This window comes from Netta rufina (genome assembly GCF_964035555.1).
Source record: "Netta rufina genome assembly, chromosome: 12".
Taxonomy (NCBI): domain Eukaryota; kingdom Metazoa; phylum Chordata; class Aves; order Anseriformes; family Anatidae; genus Netta; species Netta rufina.
In genome coordinates this window covers 11,688,897-11,716,521 of record NC_140135.1, presented here as the reverse complement: position 1 = coordinate 11,716,521, position 27,625 = coordinate 11,688,897, and the positions used below count along the sequence as shown (strand labels likewise).

Below are 27,625 nucleotides of genomic sequence, written 5' to 3'. Positions count from 1 at the left end.
GTGACCACCACAGGGGTCGTGAGCACTATGGGGGCTGTGAACACCACAGGGGCCATAAGCACCACAGGGGCCGTCCCGCTGCAGGGCCAGGCGTGAGCCCAGCGCCCCGAGCAGCCGCCGCCAGGCTCCGCGGGGGCCCAGAGCCGCCCTGCGGGTGCCCCCCTCAGGGGGCGGCAGCCCCACCGCGGGACTACAACTCCCAGCGCCCTCAGCGGCAGCAAGTCCCGCCCCTTCGCCCCACCCACCTATGGCAGGGGCGGGAGGAGGAGGAGGGGGCGGTGCGGGCGGGCGCGATTGGGCGGGGGCGGTGAGGGGGCGGGGCCTGCGGCCGCATCCCTCCTGCCCGGCGGCGGCGGCGGGGCGCGGGGCCGCCATGAGGTACGGGCCGGGGGGGGGCGGCGCGGGGCCGGGTGCGGGGCCATTTCTCGGCGCACCCCGAATCCTGTTAATTCTGTTAATTAATTCTGAGCACCCCAATAAAGCCAGGAGCTTGGCACGGTTGCAGCTTGGGCCTGGTTTACTTGGTGGGGGGGTTCCTAGCGCCCGGCTGGCCGCTGGCACGGGAACCTGGCCCGGGTGGGGCAGGGCTGGGGCTGCTGTGCTGCAGTGTGAGCTGCCAGCGACTCTCCTGTTTGGTTTATTTTTGTTTTATTTATTTATTTTTTTCCCCCTGCAGGTAGGTGGGAGCTCCCCGTAGCCGAGTGAGGCAGCATGGCAAGTAAGTGTCCCCCGCTGCAGGTGGCAGTGGTGCTGGAGGGGAGAAGGGCAGCGCTTCCTCACAAGGAAAGGGCTGCCTGGGCTTTTTTTGGGGGCTCAGGTGCTGTGACTGCTGTCCCTGAATGTGGTCTGAGGTCCAGCCTGCCTTGTGCCTCTCTCTGCACAAGGTGGGAGGTGAGAGGAGGTGCAGAAGGGCTGACCTCCCCAGGAGTGCCTGCATGCTGCAGCATTTCTTTATTCCCATTAGGCTTGCAGCCCTCCCTGAGGCTTTTTGGTGGCCCGTGACTTGTGCCATGCTGTCCTGAAGCCCTCGTGGCCACGGGCACTGTGGCTCTGCACTCCCAGAGCTGGTGCAGCTGCATAGCACAGCCCTGCTAGGGCACGCTGTGTGTTGGCATCCGAAGGAGCCCGTGCCTGGCAGCTGTGGCCAGCTGGGGCTGGTGGCCGCAGGGACTGGCCTGGAGATGCTGGAGATGTGGCTGGGATCTCAGGGTCTGCTCGGGGTGTTGCTGAAGCCAGCTGTGAAGGTGGAGGCCGTGTCCAAGCTGGGCAGGAGGAGGAGGAGGACTCCGGCATGACAGGTACGTCTGCTTTTTTATCTGCTCTCTGCTAGGTGGGGGAGGCAGCAGAGATCACCAGAAAAGTTCTGCCCTAAACAGTGCTTCTAAAAGGCGGTTTTAACCGCGCCCTAATGAGGGTACCCAGTTGGCTCCCTGCCCTGCTGCCCTTTCTCCCTCCCAGAGCTTGGGCACCAGCTTAGCAGCACTTGCTGTCCCTGGGAGGTGTCCCGTGCGGTGGCAGTGCCCCCTGCCGAGTGGTCCCGTTCGTGAGGGCTGTCACCTGCAGGAGTGCTGCGTGGTGGTCGGCACGTTCCCAGCGTGCCGGGGCTGCAGCCGTGTGTCCTTCTGCAGGGAGCAGCTCTGGGGTTCCCCAGGGCTGTGGGTAGAGGCACGGCCCAGCCTGCCTGCCGCCAGGGGCCAGCAGTTCCTTAGGAAACCCAGTGGGGATGGCAGCGAGCTCCTGCTCCCCCTGCCTAAAGCTCCAATCTTTCCTGGGCACCGGTGCTCCCACTGGTGTGGGGAGGCTTGGAGAGGCACGAGGAGTCAGGACAGCCCCTGCTGGGCTTTTCGTGTGGGCTGGGGAACCCAGGCTGCTTGTAGGAGTTTGCAAGGCTCCTGTTTCCTGAAGGACGTTGTTTTTCCTGCTCTGCTATTAGCACTTTCCACGTAAAAGAGGAGGGAGCAATGACTTAGTTTCTGCTCTCCTGGCATTTCTGGGTCCCTGAGGGAGGTTGGCTGTGGGAAGAGGCACATGCCTCCATGGCAGCGTGCTGTCAGCTGGGACATTGCTCTTGATACCTGCCTGTCTGTGTGTCTGTGTTTATTTCTGTCCTAGTGGCCAGTTCAGCAGAGCAGGGAAGGGCTCAAGTGGTATCTGCGGGGATGGAGAACCTGCAAGTGAGATCTGCAGCCGAGCTCGTTGCTCCAATGGGTGCTGAGGAAGCCAGAAAAAAGCTCAAGGAGGTGAGGCCGGACTTCTTCACTGAAAGACAGGACGTTTGCAGGACTGATACTATCTTTGTAAAATTTCTTCTATTTCTGGAGAGGCTCAAGAGAAGGCTGGCCTGCCAACCCGCTCGCTCTTCAGCCAGGACAGCGCTCCTTGACTGGGAAAGCCAAGGCAAGCTGGTCCCTGCCCTCCTGCGAGATGCCTTCTGTTCCTCTTGAAGATGCTTTTTTTGGTTGTCCTTGTTATTTAGAAAAAAAAAAAAAGGCATAATAAAGTCGATTCTGAAGGGAAAGTCTCTGACTCACATCATTCATGCTGTTCTTCATTCACACCTCAGTGGCTCAGCCCTCTGCAAGCTCTCTCACTGGAGCAGGCCATTAATAAATCACAGGGGAGAAAATGCACCTACACAGCACAACGGGAGCACGGTATCCAAGCACGGCACAGCACCGTAGTAGCTGCTTACTCTGTCCCTGCCTTGACATTTACAAATTTTCTCACAACCACCGTGCTGCCTCGTTTGAGAAGCAGGATGAAGGGAAGATGGAGCAGAAGGGAACCTGTCAGTCTCTCTGGTGAAAGGCTGCTAATGAAGGTTGGGTTTGATCGCTTGGTGAGCACGTGCTCTGTGGTGCTGTGCGTGAGGAGAGGTTGCTCAGCCCCGTTCAGCGTGTGGCTCACAATCCCCGTGCTGTCCTTGGGTGTGCAGGATGATGTCCTAAAGCCTGAGCTTTGGGTGGGCAGGCACTGGCCCCAGGTCATTGCTCGGGTCTGGCTGTGGTGGCCAGCTCCTGGGCCTGGGGTTCTGCTTTGCTGAGGATCTGCTTGGCCCCTGGCCTGCCTCTTCTGAGAGGCAATGACTTTCTGAGAGGAAAAGGACTTTGGAGCAGTGCCAGGGGGCTCTGCTGCTTTGGGGTGCCCGTGTTCCTCCCTGGCTCTGCCCTGGTGGAAGGACATTCCCGGTGCTGTGTCTCTGGGCAGCCCCTGGGAGCTCCCCGCTGGCTGTGCCCTGTCTCAGCGGGCACCCTGAGCTGCAGCTCGGGGCTGGGTGGTGTTTGGGGTGCCTGTTCCCCCTAAATCCCGTGCTTGCAGCCCCGCAGGTGGGGAAGCCTGGCTGGGCAGAGGCCAGGAGTGGGGCTGTCTCCGTTCAGCATCTGTGCCTCGTGTCTTGCAGTGTTCCTGGGGGCCAGGAATGCCCACTCGGTCCTGAAGCGCTTTCCCCGAGCCAACGGCTTCCTGGAGGAGATTCGGCAGGGCACCATCGAGCGGGAGTGCATCGAGGAGGTCTGCAGCTATGAGGAGGTCAAGGAAGTGTTCGAGAACAAGGAGAAGACGGTGAGTTTGTGCCCCCCTGCCCCTCGCTGGATGCGTGAGGCGCTTCCAGCTGGGTCCCACGTGTGGCTCGGATGGTGGCAGAGTGGCTTGCAGCCCCGCTGAAGGTGCTGCGAGGCAGCCAAGAAACCTCTGCCTCTTTTTGGGGCATGGGGATGGTCAGGGGCTGCTCATCCTGTGTGCCAGCACGTGACGGTTCCTTCTCTCTTCCCGCTGCAGATGGAGTTCTGGAAGGGCTACACCAACTCCGTCTACTCTGTCAAGGACCCCGGGCACAGCACAGAGCGCTCAGACGCCATGTACGTGGTGGTGCCCCTCTTGGGAGTGGCCCTGCTGATCGTCATCGCCCTCTTCATCATCTGGAGGTGCCAGCTGCAGAAGGCCACCCGCCACCGCCCTTCCTACGCCCAGAACCGCTACCTGGCCAGCCGAACGGGCCGCAGCCTCCCCAGGGTCATGGTGTACCGGGAGCGGTCGCAAAGCCAAGGGGAAAACCAGCGAGAAGCGAGCAGCCGGGGGGCCGGGGATGGCAGAGCAGGAGGCGCCCCGCAGCAGGATGGCACCCTCTGCCCGCCGGAGCATTCGGTCTCTGTCCTCTCCAGACTGTCCAGTGCCACCCCTCCGCCTTCCTACGAGGAGGTGACGGGGCAGCCGGAGAGCAGCAGCAGCAGCGAGGAGACCAGCATCTCCTACAGCGACCCGCCGCCGAAATACGAAGAGATCGTGGCTGCTGCCCCCACTGCGGCCAAATAGCGGGGCTGCGCCCCCGCTGCCTCTTCCCACACTCACGCTCACTCACCCCCCACCCCTTGCCGTGCCCGGGACCCCCTCCAGGTGCCAGCTGGCTCCCCATCTCACTCGTACCGTCACTTGGTGCCATCACACAGTAGCCTTACCCTCCTTACCAAAACCAGCTGTCCCCAGGCAGGGCGAGGATGGGATGCGGGGATGGCTCCGAGGTTCACCAGCCGTCTCCTTCCCCTCGCTCCCCGCTCACAGAAGTGCTGCAGCAGCCAGGGCAGAGCAGCAGCTTGTTCCTGGCTCAACGCGGGGGTCTCCCCATGGTGCGTTTGATTTCCTCACTTGCCCTCAGACGTAACATTTCCCACGATTAAAACAGCCTCACTGCCTCCCCGGGGCTCTGCTCAGCCTTACCCTGCGCGCACACCAGCTCACGGACCCGGGGCACGTGCGGGGCTGGTGTTGGGGTCGGTCCTTTCCATGCCCGAATCATCAGGGCTGGTTCGTGATGTGCTGCGACCGCAGTCCTTGCCGGGTCCTGTTTTGCTGCTTGGTGCTCTCGTTAAGGGGCCGGGGATGCAGGAGGGGTGGTGCTGATTTCTGCCTGTCCCCCCGGTTGTGACTGGGGAGAAAGTGCCTCCCTCGTGTGTGTTTGCTGCCTGGGGGGAGCAGGGAGCCCATCCCTTCCTGCAGTGCCTGCAGTGGTGGTTGCTGTTGGGAGAAGGGGGAGGGAGCCCTCAGGGAGGTGATTTGTGATCTCCCAGATCCCCTTGGAATTTGAGGAAGGCTCCTGGTGGTCTTGTCGGTGAGGTCAGTCACCTGGGAACCACCAAAGGTGCTCGCAGGACTTTAAGCAGTGGGGATGCTCCTTCCTCCTGGAGGTGGCCTGCCTGGTGCCTGCCCCAGAGGTGGCATGCAGGCACCAGGAGGCTGTGGACGTGCCAAACCTCCCCTCTGCCTGCCCCGAACCTCTCCGTCCCGCTCTTTGGGGCTCTTTTCCTCCAGAGCAGGCGGGGGAACTGAGACCCCACTGTCCTCCAAGCCTCTCTGGTGGGCACAGCACGTGGTGGCGGTGGCTGTGGTGTGGAGGATGTGCTGGTGGGACAGGAGCAGGGCTGAACCCCGCCGTGCCTGACCCCGCGGTGGTCCTGGTGCTCGAACAGGGCACAGCCACGTGCTTTGCTGTGGGACCAGCGCGTCCCCTATTCCTAGGCAGCCACTTTTGGGGTCCACACAGCGGAGCTGTCCGCTGATGTCTCTAATTTCCCAGCAATGTCTGACGGGCTGGGAAGGGGGCTCACCAGCCCCCCAGCCCAGCCCAGAAGCTCCCAGCACTGCCACCCCGTGGGGTTTACCCCAGCATCGCTCTCCACCAGCACCCAAAGGCCGCCCGTGCCCCGCTGGGTCCCAGCGCTGTCTCGCAGCAGGTCCCTCAGCCCAGCGTGGCCGATTTTGGGGCAGGACACAAGCCCACGGGGGCTGCGGCTGCTGGCACCTCGTCCCTTCCCCAGCCTTCACGCTGCCTTTCGGCCGTGGTGTGTGTGGGGGCTGCGGGAGGACCTGGCACGAGCGCCAGGGGCAGAGCTGGAAAAGACCAGAGGGAGACAGAGGGGAGCTGTGGGATCCTCTGTCTTTGATGTGCGGTCATTCTCCTTGCGGTTTGTATTCTGTAAAACTTGGTATATTTCTGTGCAAAAAGGTTATTTATTAAAAAACCCTCACTGTCCGTGTGGCACGGGGTGATTTATTTTCCCCAGACGGGGACGGGGGTGATGTGGGGCGATGGAGGCGGCTGTGGGGTGGTGGCACCGAGGTCCCCCAAACAAGTCCTCTGTGGGGTGGAGATCGGGGTGTGCAGCTGTGGGGCTGGGAACGGCACCCCACATCGGGCAGGGGGAGTTGGAGGCTGTCCTGTGGGACATGCAGAGGGATTTCCCAAAGGCCAGGAGGGGATTTGGGCACAGGGCTCGTCTCCGCGTTCCTCTGCGCGCTCCCAACCCTCTGAGATAATCCCCTTTAAATAGCAAGCCTAGGGCGGCCAGGGATTTATTTTAAGCCCTTTCTAAACTGGATTTGGATGGCCAGGCCTTGCTCTCCATCCCCATTCAGCAGCGTTGAAGCCCACCGCTCATCCCAAACTGATATTTTCATCGCCACAGCCTGCGCTGAGGCAGAAGCGCTCTGCTCGGGCACAGCTCAGGGCCGGGCGGCCACAGCCTCTGCGGCTTCCCCGCAGAAACTGGGGGGCTGTGGGGACCTGCTGGGGCTGGGTTGGGGTCCCACAGCAGCAGGGTGCCCGGGGATCGGGGCTGTCGCCTGTCGCCTGTCGCCTGTCGCCTGTGGCGGGGAAGCGGCGCCCGGCGGCGGCTTTAAGCGAGCCCCGGCAGGCTGCCAAGGGGCAGGGCCGCGTCCCGCCTCCCTCCGGCCGCCCGGGCAGGAAGAGCTGCTGCTTCCAGGTTGGGAAATGGCTGAAAGGGCTAAAAAATAAAAGAATAAATCCTAAAAGCGCCCCCCGGCTCCGCCCCGAGCTGCCCCCGGCACCCAGCGGGGCGGGCAGGGAGGGGGGGGGGCGGCCTCCACAGCCCCTCCGCCGGGCAGGGAAAGGGAATTGAGGCCGGGAAGGGGAACCCGGCCCCTTAAGCGCTTTATTCGGACGGATTTTGACAGCTTTTATTTTTTTTTTTTTTCTGGCCCTAGTGGCTTAGATGCTTAGAGCCGGCTTCGCTCCCTCCCCTCCCTGCAGCAGCTGGCAGGGGGCTGGGTGCCCCACGTAGGTTTCCCCTGTGGGGTCGGTGCCTTTAGGGGCAGCCCCAGGATTAAATCCCCCCTCCCACGGGACTGGGGGCTGTGTGAGGACAGTTTAGTCCTCAGGTCTTCCCGTGGTAGCCTGGGATTTCATCACCAAAGCACGTGGTTTGTTTTTAGAAAATCTCGTTTTTCCTCTAAAGCGTGTGAACGCAACAGTGTGTTCCCAGCTCGCCAAAAACCTTTACTTCTGGGTGGAAAGCCCACGGGAGCTCCTTTATCGCTGTTTCTGCCTGTGTTTAGCTGCCTTACAATGATTATTACAAAGCCTTGTCCCCGTGTGAGTGCCGGTTTTGAAGGCCTGCTGCTTTCTTTCTCCCCTTTCCCCTTTCTTTAACCCCAGGCCCCTCCGGTTCATCCCACGTGGCCGTGGGCAGGTGCTGGCAGCGAGCTGAGGAAAACCAAGAAGATGTGGCCATTCTGGGGACTGGACCGAGCCCGCTGCGACCTGCTCTTCACCGAAGCCATCAATCAGAGGATGCAGGTCCCCAACAGGCTGAAGGTGGCGGACAGCTACAGCCCTGTGGACGAGGAGCCCGCAGCCGAGGATCTGCCTCCTTCCTTTCGGATGCACATCCCTGAGAGGATCTCTCTTGCAGGTAATGTCCCTTTTTATTTTTTATTTTTTGGGGTGGCTGAAGTTTGGTGAGGCTCTTTAATATTCTAGGGGGAAGGATTGTTTTATAAAGCCCTCCCTCCACGTCTCTTACAGCTCCCTCTTGGTCTCTGGTGCACTCCCTGCTTTGAGATGCAGAGATATATGGCCCTGCTTTGAAGAGCATTTCCCCAAACTTGCTTTCCTGGAGCGGTGTGTTCATTTGCTTTCCAGTCCTCACCTCTCCAAGCTGTCCCACTACTCATATCTGTGGGATGTGGCTTTTGATATATATCTGCTAACTCTGCACAGTAATTTTGCTCTCCAACACAGGAGGATCTCTCCTCCCTCCTGCCCTGAGGACAACGGGGCACATTCAGATTTGTTTAGTGCTTCCCTCTCTCCTCTCTATAGAAATATCCGATGCCAGCCTGAGGCCCGTCCTGCTGGAGCAGCAAAGGAAGGTCCCCTCTGTTGTGTGGCACGCGTCCGCAGGCTCCTCAGCCCAGCTCTCCAGCCCAGGGGAGATCCCTTTTCAGCACGTAGCAGCCAGACCGAGCTCGCAGAAGCGCAGACGACTGGTACTGTACCGAGAGCACCGGGCTTGCCTGTGCTGGTGGTGGGGGGCATCCCAGCGGTTGTTTTGCTCTAGAGGTCTGTTACCAGCCCAAGCCAGAGCCATTTTGCAGTGTGCTACCTCCTCCCCACAGAGGGTGCTAGCTGCAAGGGTATGGTGGGACCTATTCCTACCCCATAATCAGTACACAATCCCACACTGGGTCATCAATTCAGCCAGATCTACTGCATTTTATGAGCAGGAGTTGGGCTGAAGTAGGTGCAGTCCCCTGCAACCTCCTTCTGGTACTTCTGAAATCCCTTTTCAATCACTGTTTCTCCTGGATGAAGTGTAAGATGGAGCTGTTTCATTGCTGCAGCATAAAGGATTGTGGGGTTGGAGTTGAAAGCAGATTTTAACCTAATTGGAAACTAATTCAAAGAGATGCCTCTGCCATGAGTAGAGGAAGGCTTGTTTGGAATGCTGGAGCTGCTGCTCTGCCTTCTCAAGTGCTTTCACCTCCCTAAAATTTAGGAGCCAATCCTGGATGTATCACGTTCAGGTCTTTCTCTCCAGAATACACCTTCCTTGCTGACCCTGTCCTGCTCAGGGCACATCTTCCCATCTGCTCCAGCATCATCTAGCCAGGCTGGGGCTTATGCAGTGCCACTGAGCATTTCCCTTGTGCTGACGGGGTCCTCACCCTGCAGACTGCCTGGGGTGTGGGGCTGAGCTCCCCCTGTGCAGGCTCTGCCCTAACGCAGCTGTGTTTGATGCCAGCAGGGCCACAGCAGCAGCAGATCACGGCGGGAGAGGATTCCGACTGACTACACCCAGCTGGCCTTGCACAGCCCCGGCCCACGCCACGAGCGGTGAGCACGAACCCAGAGCAGTTTGGGGAGGGCAGGGGCAGCATCTTCTGGGGTCCGGGGTGCTTTGATGTTTCCTGTTGGTGCCCTGAGGTGTGGCAGGTCCATATCAGGGCTGGTCCCGCTCTTGGATGAAGCTGGTTAAGAGGAAAGTGGTTTCTGGTGTTGGCACAGAGAGATTCGTGCCAGACAGCATTGGAAGGCAGCTGTGCTGGTCCCTGGGGTGACCTGCTGCCCTCTGAGACACGCGGGACAACGTGTCCCCACTTGCAGCTCGGGGCAGCGCTCTTGGTCCTTGCCTGGCCATTGATTTAGTTTCTACATGGACTGTTGGAGCTTGCAGTGCCTTACAGCCAGGGTGGGCTAAGAGCACGTTTGTTTTTCAGCTCTTTGAGCGCACCCTGTGAGCAGGAAAGTGTTTAAGTTGGTCCTTTCCTCGTGAGTCTTGGGCTCTGGATTCAGTGGAGAAAATTCTTTAGCTTAATCCAGGGCAGAGCCATCAAGAAATCAAGGGCTGTCCAGGAGACGTGATGGTGATGCTGCTTCTCGTGCAGCCATGGCTGGCTTTGGAGGAGTCCAGAGACTGCCTCTGTGCCTGGACTGCTGGAGGGGCTTCTCCCTCCTGGTGATATGGAGGTCTGGCTGCCGATGGCATTGCCCTGAGATGCTTGGAGCTGCCACGAGGACAAAGGGCCCTGTCACCCTTTGGTTTTGCTGTTGGAAGCCAGGCAGTAACCGGCGTGGTTTTTGTGCACCCCAGGCCAGATGTGTGCCCCCTGCCCGCTCGCAGCGCCCCGTTCCCCCTCTTCACTGAGACGGGCAGAATCTACTCCGTGCAGAACATCTTCCAGACCATGTACCTCCTGGGCCAGGTGCTCTTCCACCGTGTCCAGGGCTCCCTGCAAGACCCGACGCCACCCAGGTGACTTGGGCTCATCCCGAGCCACCTCCCAGCTGCTCAGCCTGGACCTTCCTTTGCCTGGCAGAGGCAGCAGCCAGGCCTGAGCTTTGTAACCCTCATGGGAGCCACGCGGGCAGGATGCTCCTGCACGCCTGCCCTGGTCTCTTCTCCTCGCCTGTTCTTTCAGCTTTGGGTGCCCGGTGTGGTCGGGCTGGGTGCACCCCGCTAACCCAGCTGGGCTCGCACCTCCTGCTTGGCTTAAAACCGTTCCTCTGGTTGCCCCGAGTGACCTAACATCACCCGTGACACTGCTGGGTCTCAGCTGCTCTGCGGTGCTACTTTTTTGGCATGCTTGACGAAGAGAAGTGTGGGAAGGGAATCGAAATCCAGGACAAATGGCCCAATCCAGACCCTCTCCTGCAGACTCAGAGCACCAGTGGCTGTGTCTGGGTTAAAATAACCTTTTCTGGGAATTGTCTGCACCAAGGTCCCCAGCCCGTAGGATCTCCCGGGGGGCAGCACGCCTGCCTACTCGCTGGAGCAGGTCTGCGGTGACCTCGATGTCTCTGGACGTGCTGTGAGGCTGCTGAGCACCCAGCAGTCCGGAGGGATGGCTGAATCCTTCTAACTCTCCTTGAGCAAAACCTCCAGGCAGACGGGGAGGAGAGGGAGCATCCATCATCCGCGCCACTCCGGCACGTCGTTCCTTCCCTCCCCAGCTGGAGCGGAGCTGCAGGCACTGCCAGGGGACAGCCAGCACACACTGAAAAGCAGGGACACCTTCAAATGTGGCCTTTTAAATAACGTCTGGCCATGCTATCTGGTCTGGGTAGTGGCCACATAGCGCCTTCTCCCTCCTCCTGTCAGCTGTGGAGGAGTTTTAGCCGTGGTCCCATGGCAGGAGGTAACTTGTGGAGGGGCTGTAACGCAGCGGGGTGAGCCCTGAGCCTCTCCCCAGCTCTCCATCTCCCTTTTGAAACACCTCTTCTTGGTACTTTGCATTGTTTCACACACATATGGTGTCTCTTCTGTACCCCCAACAACAGCAATAAAAAGTCACTGAGCTGACTTGTTTATCCTGAAATATGTATTTAAAAAAAAAAAACCAACAAAAAACAACAAAAAACATCTCTGGCCTTGGCTGGAGACTGGAATATTTCCACGACAGTGACCTCTTGAAGGGTATGAGTCATCGGGAGGTAATTTCTAGTCTCTACTGTAAAGGGTGGCCACCTGTGTCAACTGGGATTTTTCAATTAAAAGCTGCAGAATGTGTCCAGTTTTAATGGCTTTGTGCTGGGGGAAATTGGATTTTCTTTCTGTTGTGGCTTTCGTATTATACCGTGGCTACATTATGTGGAGGCATTATCTCATAGATGTATTTTCAGGCAGATTCCTTGATCTCTGTGTGCTTTTCAGTCTTCCCTTCAGTGAGATGTGTATCAGGTTGCAAACAGGAATAAATTCCCCCCTTCGTGAGGTCCCCAGAGGAGTGGTGTTTGCCACCTGGTAACCCATAACGTATCAGCGAGTGCCTGTGGGGGATATTTGGTTTACAGACCAGCTCAGGTAACACTAGCCCATGATGGCAGCAACAACAGACTGAACGTGGCAAGTCAGATTTTTCACCGTACACCTTTTTTATTTTGTGGCTTGGTGCTGTGGGCCCTGGAGCAAGGCTGTGTCTCCGGGGTGCTCATCCATAGCCTCTGCCAGTGCAGCTGCTTGTCCCAGAGGTGGCCCCGGTGTTCGCAGGGATGGGGGAAGTGTTGCACGGCTGGGATGCGTATTTACATTTCCAGTAAGATTTGCTACGAGGGCAGAAGGCAACACTTCTTTGTGGGGGAGGCATGGGAAAGGACAAATCCTTGTCTCAGCAAACACAGGACCCTTTTCTGCTCGCTGACACGTGTTCAGATAGGTTCCCCCAGCCGGTGGCTGCGTCCCAGCAGCTGGATCCCCACCCGCTGATGGAAATGATGCCATCCCTCCAGTTTGGCATTGGCCGTGCGGTCTGTGTCTGCCTGTCTCGCTCTAACTCTGATTTATCCAATCCTCAGTGAATTCCTCTGGCTGTAGAAAATGGATGCTGGGTAAATATCGTGTTTTCTCTCTGTTGGGCCTCTAAAGAAATAGCAGCATGTGTTTCTGCTCTTGGCTGCTGTAGCATGTGCCGTATGTTTTGTCGTGGTCACCCCGGGGTGCATGGTGGAGGGGTGTAAAAATGCATGATGGGGGGTAAGAGGAAATCAGGAGATGCTGTGCAAGTGCTGTTTCCTCTCTCCTGAAGCTGCATTCAGCTGGCACGGCCTGGGCATGCATGCACTGCCTGCATGGCTCGGCTCCCCGGGGCTGTGCCACGTGTGCAGGAAGATAATTGCACCTCTCGAGCAGTGTTTGCATCTCTGTTTTTCTCCCGCAGCTCCCAGGAGGCTGGCCCAGCCTTGGAGAGCTCCCTGGAGGAGGTCGGCACGGCTGAGATGGCAGCAATGAGAAAGCAGGTGAGAAAGGAGGTGGGGGGATGTGGATGTTTTCTGGGAAAGCCCCAAGAGGGTGGATGAGGGCGCTCCAGGGATCTGTTGCTCAGGCTCGATTTGCTGGCGTTGCCAAGCCAGCCCTGGGTGATGCTCCTCATGGAGAAGCAGGGAGAGCTGGCGTGTGTTGACCCACCAAGCTCCTCCCTGAGGGGCTGCAGGAGATGGCCAGACCCCCCACCTGCCTTCAGGGAATGGTTCAGGAGCTTTTCCTGAAGCATCCCCTCATGGGCTGAGGTAGGGCTGCTAATTCTGCCAGGCGGGAGGACCCGAAGGAGGTGGCCGCCCCCCATTTCTCCTTCCCTCCGTCGCTGTCCCTGCGCCAGCCTCCTGTGCCGTACCGCAGGGCTGCTGATGGCCCCGCTGCTTTCCCTGCAGCTGACGAGGATCTCGGGGAGGCTGCGCGTGCTGGAGGAGCAGTGCAACGCCTGGCAGCAGAAGGAGGCCATCGTCTACTCCGTGCTGATCTCCGCCTGCCTCGTCAACACATGGCTCTGGCTGAGGAGATGACTTTCTGTGCCCCGGCCCACCGTGAGCAGGGGAAGATCCTTGCTCACCTACTTGCAAACAGTAAAACCGTGTGTTTCTTCTGAACTTGACCTGCTTTTTGCACTGGAGGCCCTGCAGGACCCGTGTCCTTGGGGCCCTGATGACAAGGTGCCACTCTTTAGCAGCAGCGGTGGGAGAAGTGAAACCCTGAAGCTGGACCTGGCGCTGCAGCAGCTGGAGATGGGTGTCGGGGGGTGGTGGGGTGAGACAAGGAGCGTAGGAGTAGGTAGGAGGGATGGACGTGGAGGAGCTGGGCGCTCCCATCCCTGCAGCCCCTGCTGTGCCATCTCCTGGGCTCTCAGCACGCTGGAGGCCGCCCAGCAGTGGGTTTGCAAGTTCAGGTCCAAAGTGACCGCCAGCACTGCAGAGCTCTGGGCTTATCCAGAAGCTTGGCCTTTTCCCAGAGAGATTGGAATGGGAAACGTCCCCACAGTGACTCTCTACACCTCGTAACAACAGTGCAAGCACAGCCAGGCTGTGGAAAAGTGCCCGTTTGGGCAGCAGGTAGGTGTTTGTTAGGTTGCTGGTGCCAGGGGGCAGGATCACTCCCAGGTCTGCTGCCAAGCTGCGATTTCAGCAAGGGTGCAACAAGACAGGTGAGGGGAAGTCTTGGCCCAGGTGCCCTTTAGCTAAAAACAAGTGCTGTTCAACAGCTCTGCTGCTCCTCGCCTTCCTTGGAGGCCAGGAACACCTGGCTTCGGGGGGGATTTGAGACTCTCGGTGGATTATGTAGTACATCTACTGGAGCTGTGCCTGTGTGCTTGGTCTTGGCAACAGGGCCTCTCTGTGCCACCTATAAATGATCGTAGCTGGATCTGCAGGTCACCTGCATGTCCCAGGAGCTTATTTACAGACCTGGGTGCTGAGGTGTTTCCTGCCTGCAACTGCATCAAGCATCCGTGACCATAAATCTGGCAGGTGGACGCTCACTGATAAATAAGTGCCCCACAAGTAATTGCAGGTCTGAACCTGTGGCTGGTGTCTGGGCTGAGGAGAGCGCCGGGATTTACTGGTGCTGAGCTGGTTCCTGTGGCTTGCAGCTCAGGGACGTGGTCAGACTGAAAGTATTTGGAGGTGGTCAGACTGTAGGTGTTCCTGGAGGGTAATTATTGGTGGGCTGGAGGGGATAGAAGGTGACTGCTACGTAAGGTGTATGTCCTGGTTTAAATCTGGAACCACTGACCCATGAAATGCATATTTTAATAAACTCTGTGTGCTGGACGTGTCTCTGGTGCCATCGTGGAGCCTGATCGTTTTATCCGGCTGGGTGGGGATGGGTGAGGTTCGTTCCCTCGCCAGCAGGACTCTGACCTGGTGCCGGCTGTCTGCGCCACGCGAGCTTCTTTAATCACACCTCGCCAGCTGGGCAGCCCAGGAACAGCTCTTCTGGGGCTGGAAGGAGGGCGAGCTGGGGATCTGGAGCTGCAAAGCAGCTCCCTGCTGCCCACCTGCAGCCCTGCCCAGGGGCAATGCCTTTATTTATATCCTTTCTCTCCAGGGCTGGGTGCCCCCTCGGGTGGCTGCCACAACAATGTGCGTACAAAAAGAAGCATCGTGTGCAACGCAGCACCCGAGGGAGCTGTGTGGTGTGCACCAAAGGGGCAGAAGCAAAGTGGCTCCCGGAGTTTCTGTGTTGTTTCTGGAGGTGGTTGCAGGCAGGGAGCAAAAAGAGAGATGGGAAGGGGGATGTGCTGCTGCCACTGCCTGGATTTGTGGCATGGGGACAAAAGCAAGATGTGTCCCTCCTGCCCAACGCTGCCCGCAGCCCCGACCGAGGCTGCAGAAGTTCCCTGTCTCTTCAGGCTCCCTGCTGCCAGGAGGCAGTGAGATCAGAAGAAGTGGAAATTAAGGCTTTGAAGGAAGGAAAAGTAAACTTTTAGTAGTGAAGGGACTCCAGCTGCTGGTGCTTTCAGATCAGCTCTGCCCGGGGTGCACAAATCCCGTGCCTATGGCTGGATGCAGTGGAAGAGGGTAAAAATTAACTCCTTTATGGCTGCGGGGATGCAAATTTTCTGCCGTCTGGTTATCAAACGGCTTTATGGACAACATAAGAAAACAGACTGGTGAAAGGCACGCTTCATGATCGTTATCAAACTCTGCAGCTCTCTTCTCCAGCACTCCTGAGCAGCAAACGTGACCCCTGCTCCCTGAGCACGACAAGAGGTAGCGGGACGGAGGGAAGGAGGGGTGGCGGGGGCGAAGGGGACGCGCAGGGAAGCGGAGCAGCCCTGAGCAGCGCGTGTCCCTCCTCCCCTTTCATCCCTGGGCTCGCAGCCGCTGCAACCAACTCCTCTGACGTGCAGCGAGCTGCTCGGGGCATCGAGGGAGCTGAGGGGCCGGGTGCGTGCCGTAGCGAGGAGACGCGCACACGCTGTCACCTTCCCTGGGCACCGCGGGGACATTCTGCTGCCAGGTCCCTTGCTTGGGCCGGGGAGAAGGGCAGGAGCAGGGGTGGCACTGGGGACAGCCCAGGAGGCTGCTGGAGGAGGATGCTCCCCATCCCTTGCTAGCCCACACGAGGTGGCAGCGAAGCCTCAGAGGACACCAGGCTTGTAAGTGGACGGCGGTGGGGGCTTGGTGGTGGCTTTTGCCACCCCAGGGAGGTGGCTTGGGCTGCAGGGAGCTCTGGGTGGGAGGTTCCCAGCACTGTGTCAGTGCAGCAGGGACGTGGGCTGGGGCATGCAAGGCGTTGCCTGCACCCACACAGAGCATCACCCATGGGCACACCATGTGGGGGTCACCCCGCTGCGGGGCACGGAGGGCTAGCTGGGGGGAATTTTATCTTCTTCTTCCCCGAGGCAGGGCTGGGACTTTCCATATGTGCATGTCTGTGAACTGAGCGGGTGTCAGGCGGCGGGTGCGAGGGGTGCTGGGGCCAGACGAGCCCGCAGGGCATCTCGCACTTCTTAGAGAAATCAGCTCCCAGACTTCACAGCTCCACAGCAGCCTCTGCGTGTAAACGCTGAGTTCCTCTGATGCTCTCTGAAACCAGACGGTAGCACTTGCCAGCAGGAACCTCAGCCAGGTGCTTTATTATTGATGTTATTATTTTTTTTAAAGAGCAAACCTTAATTTCCAGCGCAGGGATGGGCTCTGGCCATGAGGAAGGCTGCTGCTGGGGTACAAACAGCCTTGTACACGCACAGCCGGCCTCGTACTGCTGCCTGACATCTCCCCATGGGGCTGCCTGGTCCTTCTCTCCCTGCTCACCCCCCTGTCCTCGCCGTGGGGCAGGTAGTGGGAGCAGTGCTGGTACTCGCTGTGGGTGCTGTTGTCCTGGCCATGACCGAGCATCCCTGTGGATGGGGATAGCACCTTTCAGGGGCCACGGGCAGAGCTGGGACCTCAGGCTGCTGTTCACCACCATCGTGTCCTGCTGCCTTCACTCCTGGCTGCTCTCTGCTCTTCCAGGTCCCCGGCACAGGCGTGTGCCTGTGGTCTCCTCGCGGGGAGGATGACAGCCAAGAGCAATGGCCTGCACCGCTCCCCGGCCGCCCTCAGCCCCTGCCCGCCCGCTCCAGCCCCTGCAGGGCCCGACGAGGAGGGGACAGAGCTCAGCACCACCAGGTCAGGATGGACACAGCAGGGTGGTGCTGGCAGGGCCAGCTCGGGGTGTGCCGAGCCCTGGTGTGGGTTTGGGGGCACGGGCAGGGCTGTGATGGTGACCCTCAGCTGCCTGCATCCTCTGGCTCTTCCCACATGGCCGTGGGCAGGCAGTGGGACATGCTGCATGGCCGTGACCCCCCTTCTCCACACCACAGGACCTGCTCCACCCAGGATGAGGCCTCCTCGGAGCTGCAAAGAGGGGCTCCTGTGGCTGGGGGGGAGCAGCCGGCTGCCCCCCTTTTCCAAGGCAGGCGAGCTCTGGCCAGGTACCCGTGTGTGCGGCTGGGCTGGGTGCCTGGGTGTGGGGATGGCTCCCAGAGCATGGGGAGGAAGCTGGCGAGCTGCTGCGTGGGCTCTTGGCTGAGCCTGAGCCCTTTGTGCCTGGCTTTGACACGCTGGGGGTGTGTGGGGTCGGGATCCCCTCCTGCTGTGTAGGACTTTAGGGCTGCACCTGATTCTGCCTGTCTCCCTGCCCAGGATAGTCCGGCTGGTGCTGGTGCTGAGGGACTGGGCCAGCAAGAGCTTGCACGAGGAGCAGCAGAGGCCTGACCCCTTCCTCGAGCGCTTCCAGGGCCCGGAGCTCCAGATGGTGGCTGCAGATGCTGGCAGTGATCCAGAGGATGAGGAGACCGAGGAGAAAAGCAAAAAGTAGGCTCCCTTCCCTGCGACCATGCGTGGTGCTTGGGGTCTCCCAGCAGTGATGGTAAATGGGGCAGGTAGGGCAGCAGCCGTGGGAAGGGTCCCCCCTGCTCTGCCTGACCTTGGAGCAATTCAGCACCAAGGCTGGTGTTTGAACCCAGCCCTGGGTCCCTGAAAAGGTGTGCCTGCAGCCTGTGCACACGTGGAGCTGGGGAGAAGCTGAGGAAAGTGGGGTCGCCCCCCAGGAGACTCCAGTGAGCAGAGACCTGTGGGCTTCTCCAGCCTCATTCATCATCTCAGGAGGAAGGGAGATGAAGGGATTGCGTTTGCTGCCTGTTTCCTCCACCTCCAAGGGCAGACACTGTGACGGCAGCTTTCTGAAAAGGCCCTTTCAAATCCAGCCCTTTCATCTCCTCGGCTCCCGCTCCCGGTGAAAAGCAATAACCTGGCTTTTCTTCTGCTGGCTAATTAAAGGGCAGAGCTCACGGACTAGCCTGGACCCTACCATTACACACGGTAATTAAAACACCAAGAAATGATTGTTTTCTATAGGAGGAAAATATCTGAGCCTTGTATCTGGGTTTTTACTAGTCGTGGACAAAAAAGTGCTCTGCCCTGCGGGGTTAAGGGGAGCTTGTTAAGTATGGGAGAGGCACTGAGTGTGCCATCAGAGGGCAGCTTCGGTGGGCTCCTCGCGAGGAGCTGTGCTGTCTGAGCTGAGGATGTGTCTGCGGGGGAAGCAAGAGCAGAGCCAAGTGCTGTCACCTTACAGCCAGTAAATGCCAGCCTGGCTTCATCTAAGGGATGGGATGAAGATCCCTGCACTGGGGTTTGTGTTATTTGGTGCTGCCCTGCAAACTTGAGAAAGGAGAACACCGTGGCTCACTGGGATGAGCTCCTGGGGAGATGGTGGCAACTTCTGCTGCTTTCCCAGTCCTCAGAGCAGTGGCTGAGAAGAGCCCCAGGTCTGGTAACGCTGAGCATGAGGGTGTTCATGGCATGGGGAGCCCGAAGGGCTGCAGAGTGGGGCACAGAGCCTTCAGGGCGGTTATCCCCCTTTCTGGGCTAGTGCTGAGCTAGTCTGGGGTTTTCCAGCCCTGGCCCTGTGACCAGAGCATGCATCGGCATAATGTCAGTGACTGCAGCACTGGTGATTTAAAGCTGAAATTACCAACCTGACTAACGCTGTTATTGAGGTTATTAGTGCCTGTGATGCAGTGTTACAACAGTACTGCCTGGTGGCAGGTGCTGTACGTCCCAGCAAGCAAGGTGTCCCTGTCTCAAAAAAACATCAACCCTTATCTGAGCAAAACGCTGTCATTTTCTCCCCACTTGTAAGGGAAAAGTTGAATCACCTGCTTGTCTGTGGCCGTGCCCGGGGTGTATGTGAAGGAGCACCGCTGGCTCTGCTCCGAGCTCTGGTCCCCACGCCGCGGGCAGCCTGGGTGCTGCTGGGGAGGGAGGCTTCAAGGCAGAGGTTTTGCTTTTGAAGCTGTTGGAAGTGGTGAGGTGAGCGCAGGGAATGTGTTGGCAAGTGGGCTGTTCTTCCTAGCGCTGGAGGGAGTTTTACGTGTTCAAAAGCTGGGAGTGAGGGGAGGATGGGAAGGGAGAAGGCGTTTTGCCCTGGCAGGTGGCAGCAGCCGTGCCTATCAGCCAAGCTGCAGAGTTGCCGTTCCCCTGCTCCTCCGGTGAGATCTGGCCATGGGAGCACAGGCTGCTTATCTCAGAGCCCCAAGACGAGCAGGATCAAATGCTTGGGAGCAGTTCAAAGGCTGGACCCCGGACTGAGCACTGACTGCAGGCAGGCAGTGTGGCGATGGCAGCCCTGTGACGCTGGCCACTGCTCTGGGGCTTGGGCAGCCCCTCCTGGTGCTCCTGCTGATCTGCAGCATGTTTTCCTTCCTGCTCTAATTAATCTTCTTCTCTCAGATCTGTCTGGCACCAATCCATGCCTCATTTGGGAGAGGCGATGCCATCTAACAAGAAGTTTTCTGGTCAGCCTCTTTCATACATCTGTCTGGCTCTGCCTCTGAGGTGCATGTAGGCCAGCTGCTTTGTCTTGCCACGCTACAGTTTCTCTTCTGGTACGTTAATAAGCTCTGTTTTAGGGATAAAGGAACATAAACAGTGCTGGACGTTTTTGCTCAGCACTCCTGGGATTGGTTTTAGCTTACAGACTACACTCAAGCTGCAGCTACGTTTGATCCAGTCTAGTGCAAAGGATGAAGGAGATGACTCAGATGGTTCCTTCCAAACCTGTTTTCTATGTTTAGCCCTTTATTCACACATTGCCTGCTCTGCCTTCTCTCTGCTTCCAGGAAGAAATGGCAGATCTTTGTGGTGGACCCCGCGGGGGACTGGTATTACCGCTGGCTGGCTGTCATTGCCATTCCTGTCCTCTATAACTGGTGCTTGCTGGTGGCCAGGTGAGCTTGGAGGTTGTAGGGTTCCTGTCTCCTCTGATCCTCATGTTCACCTGCCTGTTGTGGCTCAAGCAAGGATCAGACAACTGGTGCTGGTGAGGGGGGAGAGGGCCTGGGGGTGCCTAAAGAAAGGGACCTTCATCTCACAGTGGCTGTGGTGTGTAAATGCAGAGCACCCCTCATCTGGCCCTGGCTGGAAAGGACTGTCATCTCGGGGTGAAGTTGCTTGCAGAGGTTTTGGGATGTGGTTTCAAGACATGGCTTTATGCAGGTCAAGACATGGCAGATTCTTCAGAGAAGATGGTTTTAAATTCTCTGAGTAGAGGGGCAAGTGGCCAAGCTCTGTTGCAGAGTTACAAGCCCCAGAATCAGCCTATATTCAGCTGTAACAGAGACTTACTGGTCTCACTGCCCCATTGTATGGTCCTCTTCCAGGGCTTGCTTCAGTGACCTACAGAAGACCTATGTTGTCCTCTGGCTGGTGTTGGACTACGTCTCAGACTGCATCTACATAGGGGACGTAGTGATCCGCCTGCGCACAGGTAAGCAGCAGCAGCCTCCTGGCCTGCGATTGCTTTGCTTTGGTGCCCTAAAGGTGGAGGTGAACTGCAAGGGAGGGACCTAATCTGCAGCTCCATTAGAAGGAGGGTTTTGTCTACCTTGGCTCTCGCTTGTACGAAGCAGTCTCCAGAGAAATAATCTAATTAAGAGATCTGAGAAATGGAGTAAGTTTCAGAATGAAAGATTAATCATCCTAGCTTTCAACTTCACCTTTGAATAATTGTACAAAATTACCCACATTACTATTAGTATTCGGGCATAGTTGAAGGTCTGTATCTCTGATTTTGCACAAGTTCAGCTAATGAATTATCTACATGGAAAAATGGTAGAATTTAATGTTCTCGGAATGGGGCAGGTGGCTGTGCTTTCTGTCCAGAACAGCGGTAATTCACGACCGGGGGAAGGAAACCTTTGTGTCCCTATTACTTCATGGCAACAGAGTAAATCCTTAAGTGATAGCTTTGCATGGCTTTTGCCAGATGAGGAGCTTGCGTGATAGCAAAAGCTTGTAAACAGAGTAGATCAGGTGCAACTGGTAATGTTTGGATAACTGTGTATATGCACAAATATGCATGGCATATTCTGAAATATTTATCAGAAGCACTTACAAAGCCAGTAGAAGAGTTGAACGTAAGCCAAGATCATTCTATTATTTGCTTCTCTGTTAGGCTTCTTGGAACAGGGCCTTCTGGTTAAGGACCTGAAGAAGTTACGGGATAACTACATCCACACCTTACAGTTCAAGCTGGATGTTCTCTCCATCCTGCCCACAGACCTGGCCTACTTCGCTGTGGGGTTGCATCGTCCTGAACTGCGATTCAACAGGCTGCTGCACTTCTCCCGCATGTTTGAGTTCTTTGACAGGACGGAGACCAGAACCAGCTACCCCAACATCTTCCGCATCAGCAACTTGGTTCTTTACATCCTGGTCATCATCCACTGGAATGCCTGCATTTATTATGCCATCTCCAAGGCCATAGGCTTTGGGGAGGACAGCTGGGTCTATCCCAATGTCACAGACCCTGAATATGGGTATCTCACCCGGGAGTACGTCTACTGTCTCTACTGGTCTACGTTGACTTTGACTACCATCGGAGAGACCCCGCCGCCTGTGCGTGATGAAGAATACCTCTTTGTGATCTTTGATTTCCTCATCGGTGTCCTCATCTTTGCCACCATTGTGGGGAACGTGGGCTCCATGATATCCAACATGAACGCCACCAGGGCAGAGTTCCAGGCAAAAATTGATGCCATTAAACACTACATGCAGTTCCGCAAGGTGAGCAAAGACATGGAAACTAAAGTCATCAAGTGGTTTGACTACCTGTGGACAAACAAGAAGGCGGTGGACGAACGGGAAGTCCTCAAGAATCTCCCTGATAAGTTAAGGGCAGAGATTGCCATCAACGTTCACCTGGAGACGCTGAAGAAGGTGAGGATTTTCCAGGACTGTGAGGCAGGTCTACTGGTGGAGCTGGTGCTGAAGCTTCGCCCTCAGGTGTTCAGCCCAGGGGATTACATTTGCCGTAAAGGAGATATCGGGAAAGAGATGTACATCATCAAGGAGGGGAAGCTGGCTGTGGTGGCGGATGATGGCACAACACAATATGCTTTGCTCACTGCGGGAGGCTGCTTTGGCGAGATCAGCATCCTCAACATTAAAGGGAGCAAAATGGGCAACAGGCGCACGGCCAACATCCGTAGCTTGGGCTACTCTGATCTTTTCTGCCTGTCAAAGGAAGACCTGATGGAAGCAGTCACGGAGTATCCTGATGCCAAAAAGGTCTTGGAGGAGCGTGGCCGGGAGATCCTGACCAAGGAAGGGCTGCTGGACGAGTCAGCTGCAGAGGCAAGCATGGAAGGGAAGAGCGTGGAAGAGAAGCTGGACAGGCTGGCCTTGAACCTGGACACACTTCACACCCGCTTCGGCCGCCTTCTGACAGAGTACAATGATGCCCAGATGAAGCTCAAGCAACGCATCACTGTTCTGGAGTCCCAGCTGAGGCAGCAGGATCTGGAGGACTTCTTCTCAGATAGCTCAGACAGTCTGTCTTAGGCTAAGGAAGAAGCCACACCTGGTGGGATGCAGTGCGGGGCGCAGAGACCAGCTAGGTGATATCTTGCTCTGTGTGAGATGTTATTTCACATGGCAGCGCCTTTGGCTGCCTTGCCTGGACTTCCCTCAGGTCCTCAGTGCTGCTGCTGCTACTGCCTCAGTGGCAGCTCAGAAGGTGGCTCCAAATCAGGTGTCTGTCCTAGCTCCTCCTCAGGCCTGTCTCTATTCTCATCACCTCCATATGAGACCTTGGGCTTCCTCCCAGCTTAGCAAATGGTCTCTGCCTGACTCAATTCCCTGTTACCACTTGCCTTACCAGGAGGTGGGACATGACCCTCGCTGGAGGGGTACCTGGAGGTGCTGCCCTCCCCTGTGTGTCAGGGAGATCAGAGTCTCAGTGCACACACAACCTGCCACATGCCACCCACTTATGTGCACCAGGGCAGGGAAGGCAGCCTAGCTGCTGCATTCCTTGCAGATAACAAAACACCCCACTGAGAGAGACCAAACCACAGGCCAAATATTTACAAAAGCATTTTAGGTCTGGCTTTTATAACTCACTTTGTGTAAATACAGCATCTCCACTGAGTGCCTGCAGACACCCGGTCTGCACGGAGTGACTCCGTACCTGCAGGATACCCAAATTCATCTAAGAAAGCCCGATCTGTGCCTCTGATGTCTGCAAATGAGGAAGCCTGTCTGGGTCACTGTGACTCCACAGGTCATCTCCACCTCCTACTCTGAGGCTGGATATCCAGCTGGAAGGGCAGGCAGCTGCTCTCCTGCCCACCACTCTTCTCCCTTCTGCTATATTCAGTGCTTGAGCTGTCAAACTGCCCTGGCATGAGCAGCTGGGTACCCTGCACCACACTATCCTGGGGGACAGCATTCCTGAGCCCTCCTGCTGCAGAGGTGGAGTGATTTCCTTTTGGACTGCGGAGGACTCAGATGACAAGTACAATACGGAGGTAGAGACCTCTCCGTGCTGAACGACAATGTCTGTTACGCCATGTGCAGAAGGACGACAGTAACTGTCTCTCTCATCTCTCTAATGATGGCTAGATGTGCCAGGAAGGCTTTGGCTGAACCGACTCGTTCTTTAGGAACAAAGCAGTGATGGGACCCAACTGTGCCCATATTTGCTTTACCGTTGGTAGCTCGGAAAGAGCGCAGAACACATTTATTTTCTTAGGCAGGAGGTTTTCTTGAACTCGGTGGGAGTTTTGGGGCCTTGCAGGCCAGTTGCTGACTGCAGGAGAAATGAACAGCAGAGTCACGGGGACACGCCTGTAAGGGCGAAATCCTGGCATCAGCACAGCCACTGGCAAAGCTCTGCCAGTCAAAGCCCCGCGGGCTCCGTGGTGCAAGCAACTTGTTGGCAAGAGTGCAGTGCAGGAAGGGCCACCAAATCCCTGCCAGCCCCCTTGCACAGCATCCTAAGCACTAATACTACCCGTGTCCATGCCTAAGGGGGGCTGTGCAGGTGCTGGGACCGGGGGATGCAACCTCCCTGCCACGCAGCCCGCCGTGACTGCATGCACACCTCTCGGACCTCCTGCTCCTGCCCACCGGGTCCATGGGGTGGGATGGTTTACAAGGAGGAGGAGGTTCAATGGAGAAGGGAATTTTGGGGGAAATTCGTGCTCTGGGCCAAACTCAGCTGATAGTTTTCTAAGATAATGGGGTAGGGTGGGAGCACATCAACCCAGAAAGGCTCATGGTGGAAAACTGAGAGGGTTTGCCTTGTCCTTTCTTTTCCCTCAAAACGAGACTGCCTTTATTCGTTATGGGTGAGGCTTTTCTGTTTAAAATGAAACACCCTTGCTTTTTGGGATCGCTGGGCGAGGGAAGGTTAAATTCCCAGCACTGGAAGGTGGAGCGAGATCAAAACTCCTCTGCTGCCCGTCACCGAAATGTCAGGCTTTTCCGTTTAGTTTGTACCCAGGGCGGATTGGGGGACGAACCGGCTGCTGCTCTGCCTTTTCCCTGTCTTGACACCGGCATCCCGGCTGCTCGCTGTGGCCGCGGGCTGCAGCCCGAGGATGGCGGCACGGGGCCGGGAGAGGGAGCTGTGAACCGCGGAACCGGCTGCAGCTCCCGGGCATTGCCCTGCCACCGGCTTTGGGCAAAAAATCCCAGGGTTTTGCTCCTCTGCTGCAGGGGATGAGGGTGTGCTGCGAGGTGCAGCAAGCCCCGGCTGGGTGCCCAGCTCCTGCCCCCTCCCCGGCTTGGGGAGCTGCTGGCAGCTCGGGGGATATCCCGGCTTCTTCTGGGGGATAGGAGGGGAGAGAAAAAATAAAGAAAGGGCAAAAACCCTCTTCCTTCCCCAGGTTTAGTCCGAGGTAATAATCCACTCGGGAAACTCGAAGCCTTCAGACCAATTACCCCAGAGGATGGCTTTGCAAATGCAGAGCAGATCCCGCTTGTTTTCCTCGTGGCGGCAAGCCAGGAAATCATAGATTGATGAACCGCTTGATGGGCCTGCTAATGAAATTAGCAGCAGCTCCATGATTTTTCCAGTGAGCAGGACAGGCAGATGCTGGCGAGAAGCAGACAATGGCACAGCTGCGCTTCTGGGCTGCCTCAATTCCCAGCCCAGTGGACAGGGGGCACGACAGATACAGCTTTGGGGCTGCCTGTTTTACAGGTGGCTTCAGTACGAGCCCCTGCTGTGTAAGGCTCCCCGGGAGATGGGGAGCAGGAGCTGCCAAAGGCTGCTCCTGGGGGCTGGCAGCTGGGGGGACAAGCTGAGGGTGCGAGGGTCTGCTCAGCGCCCCGCGGAGGTTTGCCCCTGCACCGTGGTGCATTAAGCTGCTTTGGCTTTATATTATCCATATATATTTTTTTTTCTAGATGTCTCATTGCAAAAAATAATCCCCGGTACAATGGAGGCTCGTTCTCAGCTGTGTGCTGTGGGTGGGAGACATCAAATATGGAGCAAGTTTCGCAGTTTTGCCTCCAGAGAAGGCAGACTGAGAGATTTGGGGGTGCCTCGCCAGGCAGCCACCCCTTCCAGTGCCATCGAGCCCGGGGAGCCCCCTGCCTTCTGCTGCAGTTTTCTGCAAACCTGCTCCCAAAGGAGGGTGTCTCCTCAGCCCTAGCCTGCCTCTACCAGAGATGCAGGAAAAGGACTGGGATTTTTGGGTGAATCAGCCGTAAGTGCTCTGTGTGGCACCGGGCTTCCCTCCTCCTCTCTGAGCACCATTTCTAGGAAAGCAATCATCACTGGATGATACCCAGAAAAAGCTCTCTTGTGGGCCTCTGGGAAATGTAAGGACACATTTCAGAGCTGAGGGAAATGGAGCCATCTTGGCAGGACAAAGCAGTGATGACTCCTGCCTCTTGTCCACCTGCTTTTTGCCTTTCTCAGGCTGCTCATGAAGAGCTGTGTCTGCTAGGGGCTCAGCTGAACCGGAGTCTCCTGAAGCTGCGAGCTCTGCCCAAGGGTCTCCGGTGGTGCTGGGCAGTGTTTGCAGCACCCTGATGGGTGTTTGCAGCCCCTGGTGGGTGTCTGCAGGCTTTAAAATAGAAAAAACTTCCTGAGATGTTTGGGTGAGTCTTGATTCACTGAGGACGGGTCTGCCCTTTCTTGTGCTTTCTCCCCTGCTCCTTCCCTGCTCAAACACCTGGGTGCTGCCGCCTCCTCGGTTAAACAAGCAGAAGTACCCATTCCTCCTCGTTTCTCCCCGAATCGGAGTCTGTGTTGCCATGACAGCAGCTCAGGGTGAGCAGGAGGTGAAGGCACCCAGCGGAGGGAAAGCCCCGGGATGCCTCCCCAACACACTCCTCCCCTCAGCCCACCGCATGCTGCTGGCTGGGAAAAGAAGGTTCCCAAGGTGGGAAGTTTTGGAGGAGCTCCAGCACTCCTCAGAGGAGCTGTTAGAGCATCTCCAAGAAGTCCTTGCCCGCAGGATCACCCTCCTGAGTCCTCGGGTGGTGGTGCTGCAGGTGGGTGCCCTGCTCGGTGAGGCATCTGCTCGGTACATGGGATTAGAGGGGCCGGGAGCTTCCAGTCCTGGTTTTTGGCTCTGTTTGGCTCTATTCCCACCGTGTGAGGCCAGCTGGCCTCCCAGCAGCTTCTCCCCAGTCACTGTACCGCTGCCTTTGGCTGAATTTGTGGACGTGAAGGTCAGAGGGGGCTGCAGGTGGTAACCTCTGAGCGAGCCGTGCTGCTGCCCAGCTCTGCCCTTCCCCATGTCCGGATTTTTGCCCACCTTTCATTAGCTAATTTCATAAATCCACAGGGCACACTGAGCTTGGTGAGTGTTGGTACAGAGCTATGTAATGGCAATCTGGGGGCTTCTCTGGCAAAGAAAAGACCTGGTGTTTTGGAGAATTGCCTCACAGAGCAGGATGGCTGGAGGACGAGAGCGTTCCCCATGGCAAACAGTCGCAGGGGCACTGCAGCCCTCTCGTCCCCTCTCCTGCTCGCGGGCTCCTCATCCCTCCTGGCCCTCTCGGGTAGCTTTGAATGCCACATGAATCGATACTTTTAATTAGCTGCCATTCCTCATTTCCGCCTTATTGCTTGGGTAAGCAAATTAAAAGCCAGCATGTTGTGGTGAACGGTTCCCCGGGGCGGGCTGTGGGCAGGCGCTGCTGCTTGCCCCGGGGGGGTTGGGGGGCTGCCAAGGGCTGGGGACAGGGGCTGGGGGTGGCAGAGGAGCTGGGGGATGGCAGAGGAGTTGGGGGAGCCTGTTCCTGGCCCCGCAGCATCCTTTCAGCCCTGCTCAGAGCTGGGATAATGCTGCAGCCGTGGTGTCTGCAGGTGGGAAGCCCCAGCAGTCACAGGGGATGTTCTCTGCCCCCAAAAAGGATCCTGCTGTTCGCTGTGTATGGGGCCAATCCTCCACCCCAAAAAGGGACCCTGCTGATCACTGTGTTGGGACCAAAGGGCCCTGCTGCTCCAGGGGCTCAGCGTGGTATAAAGCTCACAGGAGCTGATCTGAACCAGTGGCACTGCTGCTGTCTGCATGGGGATGGAGGCGCTTCTCCATGGGCAGGCTCATCCCTAGCAGACTTTTAAAGCCTGCCTCTGATCAGGGCAGCAGTAGGGACGTGGCTCAGCCACCTGGAGCATGGATCTGGCATGATTGCTATCCTATATACACGTAAAAGGGACATGGAGACCGTGTCCCCAGCCAGCAGGGACCCGGAGACCTTCCCTCCTCCAGAAAAAGCTTCCAGAGTCCGACCATTTCCCAAATCTCTGCCCTGCCTACATGTGGGACA

The 27,625-nt window shown here is 57.4% G+C and overlaps 3 protein-coding genes across 7 annotated transcripts; all 3 read left to right on the top strand.

Annotated features, from left to right (window-relative positions):
* Positions 1 to 309: 309 nt before the first annotated feature.
* Positions 310 to 4,429, top strand: PRRG3 (proline rich and Gla domain 3). Of its 4 annotated transcripts, XR_014618789.1 has the most exons (5): positions 310 to 378; positions 677 to 718; positions 965 to 1,298; positions 2,113 to 2,240; positions 2,324 to 2,508. XR_014618789.1 is itself a non-coding variant. In XM_084293976.1 (4 exons), exons 2-4 carry the CDS (start codon positions 712 to 714, stop codon positions 4,309 to 4,311), a joined length of 702 nt encoding a protein of 233 aa, XP_084150102.1. In that variant the 5' UTR covers positions 338 to 378; positions 677 to 711; the 3' UTR covers positions 4,312 to 4,429. The 4 variants fall into 4 exon arrangements, 1 of the variants encoding a protein (XP_084150102.1); XR_014618790.1 differs by having other exon boundaries at positions 2,113 to 2,508; XM_084293976.1 differs by lacking the exons at positions 965 to 1,298; positions 2,113 to 2,240; positions 2,324 to 2,508 and adding exons at positions 3,401 to 3,561; positions 3,778 to 4,429 and having other exon boundaries at positions 338 to 378.
* Positions 4,430 to 6,708: 2,279 nt separating this feature from the next.
* Positions 6,709 to 14,246, top strand: LOC311213715 (mitochondrial fission factor homolog A-like). Of its 2 annotated transcripts, none has more exons than XM_084293912.1 (7): positions 6,709 to 6,755; positions 7,448 to 7,703; positions 8,114 to 8,280; positions 9,039 to 9,127; positions 9,885 to 10,046; positions 12,448 to 12,526; positions 12,938 to 14,246. In XM_084293912.1, exons 2-7 carry the CDS (start codon positions 7,514 to 7,516, stop codon positions 13,067 to 13,069), a joined length of 819 nt encoding a protein of 272 aa, XP_084150038.1. In that variant the 5' UTR covers positions 6,709 to 6,755; positions 7,448 to 7,513; the 3' UTR covers positions 13,070 to 14,246. The 2 variants fall into 2 exon arrangements, with proteins under 2 accessions (XP_084150038.1, XP_084150037.1); XM_084293911.1 differs by having other exon boundaries at positions 9,036 to 9,127.
* A 2,316-nt stretch (positions 14,247 to 16,562) lies between these two features.
* On the top strand, positions 16,563 to 22,393 carry CNGA2 (cyclic nucleotide gated channel subunit alpha 2; the record flags this gene model as incomplete). The annotated part of the gene is made up of 6 exons (XM_084294260.1): positions 16,563 to 16,675; positions 16,870 to 16,980; positions 17,192 to 17,362; positions 19,672 to 19,779; positions 20,212 to 20,318; positions 21,006 to 22,393. The coding sequence occupies 6 exons, from the start codon at positions 16,563 to 16,565 to the stop codon at positions 22,391 to 22,393; spliced, it is 1,998 nt and encodes a 665-aa protein (XP_084150386.1).
* Between the last annotated feature and the right edge of the window lie 5,232 nt (positions 22,394 to 27,625).